Here is an 11,385-nt window from a genome sequence, read left to right as displayed (position 1 = left end):
TTTTTTTTTTTTTTTTTTTTTGGTACCAGGGATTGAACTCAGTCCTTGTACTTGAGAGGCAGGCGGCTGAACCACTGAGCTAAATCCCCAGTCCTAAGTATGTTTAGTTTTGTAAGAAACTGCCAAACTGTTTTCCGGTGGCCAGATCATTTTCCCACCAGCAGGGAATGAGTTCCTGTTGTTCCACGTCTTTGCATGCAGTTGATGCTGTCTGTTTCACAATGTGGCCACTCCACTAGGTATGCGCAGGTATCTCATTGTTTTAACTTGCATTTTCTTAATAACGTGATGTTGAATATATTTTTCTATGCATATTTGCATATGTTCTATGCATATCTGAGTATCTTCTTTAATTATGTGTCTGTTCAGGTCTGTGCCCATTGTTTTTAGTATACGTGCTGCCGAAGCGAGCATAAGTCTGTGCCCATTTTTAAATCAGGTTGTTTGTTGTATAGCACTAGGGATTGAACTCTCATGGATCTTCCTCCTGAGCTACATTCCCAGCCCTTTTTCTTTTTTATTTTGAGACAGGGTCTTTCTAAGTTGCTAAGTTGCCCAGGCTTGGTTCAAGCTTGCAGTTTTCCTGACTCATCCTTACAGAGTGTTGGGATTATAGATGTGCACCACCACACCTGGCTCAAGTTTTAAGAGTTCTTTGTGTATTTTGGATAATAGTCCTTTATTAGATATGTGTTTTGCAAATATTTTTTCCTATATGTGGTTTGTGTTCTCATTCTCTTCACAGGGTTTTGTTGCAGAAGTTCAATTTATCAATTATTTCCTTGATGGACCAAGCCTCTGGTGTTGTATTTAAAAAGTCGTCATCAAATCCAAGGTCACCTAGATTTTTTCCTGTATTATCTTCTGGGAGTTTTGTGGATTTTTTGTTCTTATATTTGGGCCTATGAACCTTTTGAGTTAATATTTGTGACAGGTATTAGATTTATTGTCTAATTCATATTTTTCCATGTAGATAATCTAGTTGTCCTGGTACCATTTTTTGTACATATGTTCTTTTCTCCATTGTATTGACTTTGCTCCTTCTTCAAAAATCACTTAACTAGATTTATGTGAATCTATTTGTAGGCTTTCTCTTCTCTTCCACTGGCTTATTGGACCATTCTTTCATCAATACCATGCTGTCTGGAATACTACAGCTTTATAGTAAGTTGGGCTGTATCAGTTTCCCAATTCTGTTCTTGTCCTTCAGTCTTTTTGTTTGTTTGTTTTGGTACTGGGGATCGAACTTGGGACCTTGTGCTTGCAAGGCAGGTGGTGGAATCACTGAGCTAAATCCCAGGCCCTGTCCTTAGTCTTGCTAAGTCTTTTGCCTCTCTACATATTCAGAGTCAGTGTGTCACTCTCAATTGGCTGTGATAAATGAGTCTTTTTATGCATTGTTGGATTCAATTTGCTCATATTTGTTGAAGATTTTTGTGTCTTTTATTTATTTACTTACTTACTTACTTAGTGGGGGGGTCAAACTTGGGCCCTTGTGCTTGCCAGGCAGGCGGCAGAACAACTAAGCTAAATCCCTGGCCCTGTATCTGTGTTAGTGAGAGATGCTGATCTGTTGTTTTCTTTTCTTGTAAAGCCCGTATCTGGGTTTTGGTGTTAAGAATAATTCTGGTCTCAAAAAGAGTTAGGATGAAGTTTTTATGCTTGTATGTCCTGGAAGAGATAGTAGGTAATTTGTATGTCTTCCATACAGTTCAACAATAGAATTAACCAATGAAACTATCTAGGCCTGTTTTTTGAAGCTTACTATTGATTAAATTCGCTAATAGACACAGACCAACTCAGATTGTCTATTTTTATATGAGTTTTTGAAAGTTATATCTGCCAAGGAGTTGATGCCTTTCATATAGGTTGTCAAATTTATAGGCATAAAGGTATTCATAGTGTTCACTTAACATTTCTTTTGATGGGATCTATAGTGATGTGCCCTCTTTCATTTGTTTTTAGAAGTTTGTGTCTTCTCTAATTTTTCTTTAATAAGCCTGGCTAGAAGCCTATCACTTTTATTGATCTTTTCAGATAATCTCTTTTTGGTTTTGTTGTTTTTCTCTCCTGATTTCCTATTTTCAGTTATTGTTTTTTGTGGGGTTTTTTTTTCTGCTCTAATTTTTCTTTGCTTCTACTTTCGATTGTATCCATAGATCAAGTTGAAAAGTACTAATCAAGTTAGAGTTAAAATTTTCTTTTTATAGTTTCCTGAGGTGGAGGCTTAGATTATAGATTATTGATTTTACTCCTCCTTCCTCCTCTTTTTTTTTTGGGGGGTAGCCAGTATCAAACTTAGGACCTTGCATTTCTAAGGTAGGCAGGCACAGCACCACTGAGCTAAAGCCCTGGCCCTCATCTTTTCTAATGCATGAATTTGATGATCTACATTTCCCTCTCAATGCTACTTTTGCTGTATCCCACAGATGTGGATAAGGTACATTTTCATATAAGTTTAGTTCAAGTTTTTAAAAATTCCTCTTGAAATATCTTCTTTAAATCATGTGTTAGTTACAGGTATGTTGTTTAATCATTAAGTATTTGGGGGAATTTTCAGCTACCTTTCTGTTATTGATTTCTGGCTAGTTCCATTGTCATCTCAAAGCATTGTATAGTTTCTGTTTTCAGACTCAGTAAAGGGTGCTTTAGGGCCCAGCATATGCTGTAACTTGCAGAATGTTCTGTGTGAGCGTGAGAATGAGTATTCTGCTGCCACAGGATTGAAGGAGTCTGTAGATAGCAGTTACATCCATTTATTTGGTTGATGCATGCTGTTGAGTTCAACTCTGTCTTTACTGATTTTCTACCTGCAGCATGTGTCCATTTCTCACAGAGGTTGCTGAAGTCTCCACCTAAAATAGTGGATTCATCTACTTCTTCTTGCAGCTCTATCAGTTTTTGCCTCATCTGTTTTTATGACTCTCTTGTTAGGTACATGTACACTAAAGTCTGTTACATCTTTTTGGAGAATTGACTCCATTTTCATTAAGTGATGCTCTTTTTGTCCCTGATAATTTTCCTTATTTTGAAGTCTGCTTTCTATGAAAGTAATATAGTGATTCAGGCTTTCTTTTCATGAGTGTTGGCATTCAAATACCTTCCTCCATCTTTTCTCTTAATCTATTTGTGTCTTTATATCTAAGATGTATTTCTTACAGGTTAATACATAGTTCTTGTTTTGGGTTTTTTTTTTTTAACTCTACCATGACAATACCTGTCTCCAAATTGGTGTAATTAAACCACTGATATTTGAGGTGATACTGATATAATTGGGTTAATATCTACCCTGTTTGTTACTGTTTTCTACTCATTGCACTTGTTTTTGTTCCTGTTACACTTTTGTCCTTATTTATTTACCATTCATTTATTTTAAGAAAGCAGCATCTCACTAAATAATCATGGCTGGTGAACTTGTGATCCTCCTGCCTAAGCCTCCAAGTACTTTTGTGCGGTTTTTTTGTTTGTTTGTTTGTTTTTTGTTTTTGTACTGGGGATCAAACTTGGGACCTTGCACTTGTGAGGCAGGCTGAGCTAAATCCCTGGCCCTCTACATTTGTTGTTTTAATTGAACATTTTATATGATTCTATGTTCTCTACTTTTCTGGTTTATTAATTACACAATCACCACACTACTACTACTTTCTTTTTCTCTTTTAATGGTTGCTGTAGAGTTTGCAGTATAAATTTTGAACTAACCCAAGTCAATTTTCAAATAACACTATACTATTGCATGGCTCGTTTAAGTACCTTATAATAACAAAATAGTCCTGATTCCTTCTCTTATCCCCATGTTGTTGTCATTCTTCTCACTTATATGAACTATAATCATTGCATGCATTATTGCTATTATTTTGAACAAGCTATTATATGTTAGACCAAGAAAGAATAAGAAAAATAAAAGTTTTGACTTTATCTTCAGTTATTCCTCCTGCTATGGTTTACATTTAAAATATCCCACAGTCTTGTTTTTAGAGGTGGAGCTTTTGGAAGGCGATTGGATGATGGGCGTGTTGTACTTGGTAGTGGATTCATCCACCGATGAGTTCATCTCTGAAGGTGCTGTGAGGAGGTGGGGCCTGGTTAGAGGTCACTGGGGGAGAATGACCTGAAAGGGTGGATCTTGTTCTTCGCGCCTCCCTGCTCTGCTTCCTGGATGCCATGGGGTGAGCAGTTTTCCTCTCCCAGACCCTTTCACATGTTATTTCCACCTTGGACTGAACCCTCTGAAACTGCTGCCAATCAGTGGAGGGTTCTTTTGCTCAATTTGGATGAAAATCACAAATAAGCAAACTACAGTTCCACTAGTGGCTCCTGGGTTTGAATGCCAGTGGCGTTTAATCCTGAATATTATAGCTCTAGGCCCTGAGTGTCAGGAGCCCCAGTCCCTAGTGTTACAGCTCTTAGCAGATTTTTTTAGCTACTACATCAGCTCCTTGGAAGATAAGGCAGCTCTCTAGAGCTCCAGCAGCTTCCAGTGCCTCTGGGGTCTCTGCAGGTCTCTGTCTCTCTTTGCTGCTGGTCTCTTCCAGTTGTTGCCACTGGTTAATGCTATCAGTCTTTGGAGCTGGTACTGGGGATCAAACTCAGGACCTTGTGCTTGCGAGGCAGGCGGTGGAACCACTGAGCTAAATCCCCAGCCCTATAGCTCTTCTTAAAGTGACATGATCTATCCACTTTGCCCAGGATAAGAATTTCAAGCAGATTTTTCCAGGACCACTGAGACAAAGCTTTATTTAGACAAGGCCTGTGCTGTACTACGGGGTGATCAGTACACTGGAGGGAGACTGCTAGACTAATCTGAGGAGTGTTAGGGAAGGGCTGCTAACATAGAGCAGCAGCAGCAGCCTATGCCCATGTTTTGTACATTTCCCAGGCCTGTGAATGACCCAAATTCAATCTGCCACAGTGTCATCTGTGATTGACCCAAATTAAAGCCTTCTGTAGTAGTCAAGGCAGACATTTAGAGTAGACACAGGGCATCCAGGACAACCCAGATATCAAGGCAACAGCTCCATGAAATAGCAGAAATGCTTGCTTGATTGACAGCTGCTACTTCCCTGAGAAAAGGGTGAAGTTGAGATTGTGACTGCCACTGTTTGCCAGGAGTCTCCAGGAGGGTTGGCTGTGTTGGTCATGGCCCATTAGGGTTTGGGGATTTAGGGACCCAGTTCTACCTCAATCTCCATCTTGTCAAGGTTGGTTCCTAGCAGCTCCTTAGAGCATGGGAGCTGGGGAGGGGTGCTGGGACTGTCAGCTGAGCTGGGCCACCTGTCTGCTCAACCCAGAAGGTGGCCTTAGAGTAACTTCAGGGTGACAGAAGACAACCCAGTCTTCCCTCAGGCCTCAGAGGGAGTGAGGTGACAGCTGTCAGTCAGAACATACCCTCCTGGATGTCAGCAGGAGTCTGATGGTTTCTTCTATCTCAGAACTGTGGGCCAAAAGAAACTTCTTTGGCAAGGTGTGGTGGCACATGCCAATAGTCCCAACATATGGGAGGTGGCAGCCAGAGAATTGCTACTATTTTGAGGCCAGCCTGGGCTACATAGTGAGTTCAAGGCCAGCCTGACCTACACAGTGAGACCCTGTCTCACAATGAGTGAATGAATGAGTGAAAAATAAATCTCTCCTCCTTAAATTGTAGGGCATAAGATAGTTTGTCCCCACAATGCCAAAGCAACTAATATATCTCCTCTAGCGCTCTTTCTTCTTTGTATAGATGCAACTTTTGGCCTGCATAATTTTCCTTCTCTCAGAAGAACTTCCTTTAACATTTCTTGAAAGCCAGGTATCCTGGAAATAGTCTCTAAATTTCTATTTCTTGAACAAGCGTTTATTTCCCCTTAAAGTTTTGAAAGATACGATGAATTTGGGGGCTTTTCTCCTTCCTCATCCCCACTTTAAATATTTCACTCTACTCTTCTTGCTTGCATCTTGCATGATCTCTTGAAAAGTCAGGTGTAAGTCTTACCATTTTTCCTCTGTTAGGTAAGGTGCTATTTTTCCCGTGGCTTCTATCAAGATTTGTTTTTAATCTTTTTTGTTTGTTTGTTTGCAGTTGAAATATAATATGCCAAGGTGTACTTTTTAAATTTATTTATTTCACTTGTGTTTTCTGAGTTTCTTGCATCTGCAGCCTGGGATCTGACTTTTGGGGAGAATTCTATCTAGGTTCTTGTCGTTCTTAAATAGTGTGTTACTTTCTCTTTTTCTTCTCTTTCTGATGTTCTGTTACATGTTAAGTGACATTTGTTGCCCCCCACCCAGTTCTTAGATGTTCTGTCCCCCACTCACTCCATCCTGGTCTTTTTCCTCTTTGCTTTTCAGTTTCAGTTCTCTAGCAATACAGCCTCGAGCTCAGATATTCTTTCCTCACCATGTCCACTCTACTAATGAACCCATCAGATACATGCTTTACTTCTGTGGTTTTGTCTTCTAGCATTTCCTTTTGGTTTTTTCTTAGAACAGCCATCTCCCTGCCTTTATTATCTATCTGTTCTTGCAAGCTGTCTGCTTTTCTCACTAAAAACCATTAAAGTGGTTTTAAATTCCCACTCTGATAATTTTAGTATCTCTACTATAGCTGGGTCTGGTTCTGATGTTTACTCTGCTTCTTTAAAGTGTGCTTTTTTGCCTTTTAGTATGTCTTGTAGTTTTCTAAAAGACAGACATGATACGCTGAGTAAAAGAAACTCCAGTAAATAAGCCTTTAGTGATAGGTGGTAAGGGATGTACTGAGCAGGAAGGGAAGTGTTCTCTAGTACTATAATTAGCTGGGCACTGTGGTGTACACCTATAGTCTTGACTACTCAGGAGGCTGAGGCAGGAGCACTGCTTCAGCCCAGGAGTTGGAGACCAGTGGACAAAATATCAAGACCCATTTCATCATCATCATCATCATCATCATCATCATCATCATCATCACCACTCACAACAAAACATCAATCAGTAAAATATAGTACTATGATTAGTGCTCGGTCTCTCAGTGAAACTGTGCCCTGGGCTGTGAACATCTTGTTTTCTCACCCTCCGGTGGGACAGGATGGCTCAAGGGACCTAGACGTAGGTATTCCTTTTCCCTCGGGTTTGTTAGGCTCTACTAAAATCTCTTGAGGTTAGGCTCTGGTAAAATAGTTCCTCTGGAGAATAGGCCCCAAATTCCAGAATAGAGCTGGGGTGTAGCTCAGTGATAGGGAGTTTCATCAGCACCCATCAAGTGCTGGGTTTGGTCCCCAGGATTGCAAAAGAAAAAGAAAAGAAAAACCAGAATGTTCTGGTGTTTTTCATACTGGCTGCATTTCCTGCTGTCTGCCTGCCAGAGGCCAGGGCTTTTTCTTCAGTCTTCTGGATGAGAACACAGCAGTTCTTGAAGGTGAACCCACTGAGGTGTGGCATCCCCTCTGCTTGGATCTCCCTGTAGGCTTTACCTCACACACCTGAGTACACATGGAGGCGCCTGGAGCCACAAGCCTGAGCAGGACACCAGCAGCTCCCTCTGACTGAGCAGGGGCCCACACGGGGCTTGTGTGTGCAGCACAGCTGAAGGAGTGGGGCCTGATAGACCCTGAGGCGTCCTGGAGCCCCCTCCCAAATAGAACCATCCATCTGCACCAGAGGTGGCCCCTGTGAGCTGGCTCCTGGCTGGGCTCCCTCTTATTCCGTTTCCAAAGGAACCATCTGAACACAAAGCAGTCTTCCTTTCCCTTCTTAGGAGTTCACAGCTGCTCCCTGGTGCCTCTTGTGGTGTCCAAGGGGCAGGGCCTAACAGGTGACCTTCGAGCCCCTCCCTCCCCTCTCCCCTGCTGCTCCTGCCCAGCAATGCCAGCTGCTCTCCAGCCTCTCCACCTGGGCTGCCCTTTGGCTCCTCCCCACCACCCAGCCCCTGTGACTCTGGCTCAAGACCCCAGTGGCTCTCCCTTATTCCTACAACCCTCTGCTGCCCCTTCTTCAGTCCTCTCCCTGCCTCTAGTCCATGCTCACTTGCAGCTTTGAAACTTCCTGTGGCTCCCTATTGCCTGTGAGATCAAGTCTTCGATCTTTATCTGCCATGAAGGCCCCATGCCTGGCCCTTTCTGCCAGCTCAGACCGAGCAGACCAGGCGCCTCCCACCCCTGCTGTCACCCCTGTGCTGTACACTGTTCCCTCCATGGCTCACATAACCCCCCTTCTTGGCTGAGTTCTTGAAATTCTTTATTTTGCCTCAATTTGGTGCTAGTTTTACCCACAGTGTACCTGTATCTAATGTGCCTTTCTCTCCTGCATGATTTCCAGCTAGGTGAGACCAGGCACCTTGTCTTAATCTTCCTGTGACCCCACGAGGGCCCTGCCAGTACCTGGTGTAGGAAGGAGGGCTCCGGGGACTGTATCAGCGGGGCCCCTGCTCACTCCATATCTTTGCTCTTGCTTCTTCCACAATGCCCTTCCCGCCTTGGCCATCCAAATCCTACCTGTTTTCTAGAATGAATTCAGCACCAGCTTCCACCAGGAAGCTTATAGTGATGGCTCCTTTTAGTCCCCCAGTCCCTCTTAGTTTTCAGCATTTCCTGGGGCAGGAGGAGTTTCGAATGGACCAGAAGTGTCCTGAAGGTCGGGACCAGGATCCCTTGCAGCACTGTGGTAGCGGGGGGACAGTGCACTAGGCAAGAAAGTGGTCACTCTGCTCCAAGGCAAGGGAGACAGCATCAGGTGCAGGTTGATCCAGCAACAGCAGGGCTCTAATGGAGCCTGAGGGAGGAAGCAGGGGCCACAGGAGCTCAAGGAAGGGTGGCTGCCAGAGCCCAGTCTGCGTGTTCTGATGGTGGAGGTCAGGCTGGCTGGGGAAGGCAATCTGACAGTGATCGGAAAGATAGGAGGCTGCCGCATGGCGGGTTGGGCAGGGGCAGCGACCTCAGCAGGAGATGAGGAGCGGGTTGGCGAGTGCAGGGGCTGTGGAGCCGGGACCCGAGGGCTGTGTCTGCAGAAGCTCACAGCCAGCCAAGGCTTGGTGCAGGGCATCCAGGATGGCCAGGGGGCCCGATCTCCCCTCTGGGGAGGAAGGACAAGCAGGAGTGAGGGTCAGGCTGCCCACTGTGTCCCACAGAGCTGCCTCCTCCTCCTGGTGCCCTCCTATTACCACGTCCTGTACCACTACCCAGCCACGCCCCCATCCTACCTTCTTCCACTGAAAACCCCACAGGGTGGTCTAGCATGCACACCTCTTGGTTTTCTTGTGGATGCCAGGGACCATTCAGGGCACTGGATGCCCTGAACCCTTCCCAGAAATGCCTGATAAGCAAAGGCTCTCAACATCAGTCACCACATCAGTGAGGCCTCAGAGGCAGAGCTCTGTCTGCCTTGGTGATGTTCTGTTGCCCTGCTTTTTTTCTGAACAACAGACATTGAGGCTTTAGGCTTAAGGGCGATGCCCAAGGCCTCAGGCATGGCCAGCACTTGACCCTCTGTGCCTCAGTCTCTCCATCTGTGGAAGGGGGCTAATAACTCCTTCCTGATGAGCCTTTTGTAAAGATCAGGAGTTAAAGGCACTGTGGATGCCTCACCAGGGCCTGGCTGGCAGTAAACCAGCCGCCACGTACCCCACCCAGCCCCCACACTGGCTCTGACCCACTGGCTTCTTTGGCATCTGCCTGGGGCCTCTGCACCTGTGCTCCTACTAAATAGTGCTTTTGACTTTCAAAAGCTTGCTCCTGATTGCCCCCCTGACCGGTGTTCAGAACAGAAACATGTCACCAGTTTGCAGCGGGCACATTCAGGACGGAGAGTACTGGCATTCGCTTATCAAGCACGCCTTTTGGCTGATGTCTAGGCTCAGCAAGATGGGGCGCTCTCCTACCCTGGGCAGGGTCCTCGAAAGCGTCCAGTGTGCTGAGCAAAATCTTCCCCAGGGCTCTCTTCGATATGTTCTTTAAAAGAAATGAAGACAGGACTGGGTCAGACCATGGCTGTGGTGTCCTCACTCAGCAGCTGGAACCTGGTGGCCTATGGCAGCTTCCATACAGCTAGGGACTGACAGTGCCCAGTAGCCTGATGCAAGGAGAAGCCACCCAGGGTTCAAGTTCTATCCCAACCTCACATCAGCTATATAATCCTGGGCAACTTAGCCAAGTTCCTAAATATTTTTTTCTTTTGAAATGAGCTTGCCTATGATTGTAGGTTAGACCCTTCATCTGGCTAAGAAAGGTCTCTCCTATTCTCAGTTTGCCAAGAAGTTATAGGCAAAGAACTGAATTTTATCTGTTGCCTTTTCTGTAAGCACTGAGATGATCATATGGTTTTCTCCTTTAATCTGCAATGTGATGTGTCATGGTAAAAAGTTACGTGATGCAGAATCATCCTAGAAGTCCTTGGAGAAATCCAGCTAGGCCATGTCACTTTTTTTCCCTGGTGCTGGGGATGGAACCCAAGACCTCATGCGTGTTAGGCAAATGCCCTGCTGCTGAGCTACGTCCCAGCCTTCTGTGTCGCATTTCTTTAAACACTGCTGGATTTGGTTACCCAGTGTTTTCTTTCATAATTTTGCAGCTGTGTTGACACGTGATGTTAGCACATAATTTTCCTTTCTTGTATTTATCCACTTCTGGTCTTGAAATCCCAAGTTACATCAGATTCCTAAAACGACCCAGGGAGGCTCCGTCCCACTCTCCTTGGCTTCCCTGCACCTCCATTCTGCATCTGCAAAGTGCGGTGGCACCTGCCAGCTGTGAGGAGGCCCAGAGCCCGGCTCCCTCCCCGCAGGCGCCTGCTGCCCGGAGCCTACCAGGTCTCGGAGGCTCTGCAGGAGCTGCAGGACATCTACCAGTTTCTCCTCCAGTAGCGACAGCCGCACCCGCTCCGTCTCCACCATCTGCAGCTCCAGCCGCAGGTTCTCGTTCTCAGCCACCTTCTGCTGCAGTTCTGTCTGGGGAGAAAGAGGCTCAGTGCTCATCCTGGTGCCCTCCCCACAGTGTTCACCCCAACAAGGGCCCTGGCCTGCCCGATCCCTTGGCTGCTATTATTTCATCTGGCTCCCCTTACCTGCCAGGTGGCTGGCAGATAAACTACCCTGATTCCCCAAGCTTGGGGCTGAGGCCCAGAGAAGGTGAGCGCCTGGTCCAAAGTTGCACAGCAAGTTTGTATGTTTTGTTTCCCAGTTTGAGGACTTCAGTCTTCCTTTTCTGTAGCCATCACATTTCTGTTTAATACATTTGTGCTTGTGGCAAACAACAGAAACCCATCTGGCTGGCTTAAACAGGGGATGTACTGGTAGGTAATGGGCAGTTCCCAGGCTGGACTGGTGCTCAGAGAAACTCAGAAAGGGGGAAGCTGTGAGGTGGACACAGCAGGAGCATCCCAAGCCTCTTGTCTAGGAGCCACTGTTAAAATGGACACTATCCAAAACTGGGCATGGTG

The 11,385-nt window shown here is 45.2% G+C and overlaps 1 protein-coding gene across 1 annotated transcript in view; it reads right to left on the bottom strand.

Moving 5' to 3' along the window:
• Positions 1 to 3,774: 3,774 nt before the first annotated feature.
• The window catches only part of Efcc1 (EF-hand and coiled-coil domain containing 1), a 31,346-nt gene continuing 23,735 nt past the window's right edge, over positions 3,775 to 11,385 (bottom strand). The window contains exons 6-8 of the mRNA XM_010641291.1: positions 10,754 to 10,894; positions 9,830 to 9,899; positions 3,775 to 9,024 (exon numbers count right to left, since the gene is read on the bottom strand). Coding sequence (XP_010639593.1) covers positions 8,888 to 9,024; positions 9,830 to 9,899; positions 10,754 to 10,894 — 348 coding nt within the window. The 3' untranslated portion in view covers positions 3,775 to 8,887. The remainder of the gene's footprint in view (positions 9,025 to 9,829; positions 9,900 to 10,753; positions 10,895 to 11,385) is intronic.

Source organism: Fukomys damarensis, unplaced genomic scaffold (assembly GCF_012274545.1).
Source record: "Fukomys damarensis isolate Sample0158 unplaced genomic scaffold, DMR_v1.0_HiC HiC_scaffold_25, whole genome shotgun sequence".
Classification (NCBI taxonomy): Eukaryota; Metazoa; Chordata; class Mammalia; order Rodentia; family Bathyergidae; genus Fukomys; species Fukomys damarensis.
Note: the sequence above shows the minus strand (reverse complement) of the source record. Positions and strands in the feature narration are given on the sequence as shown.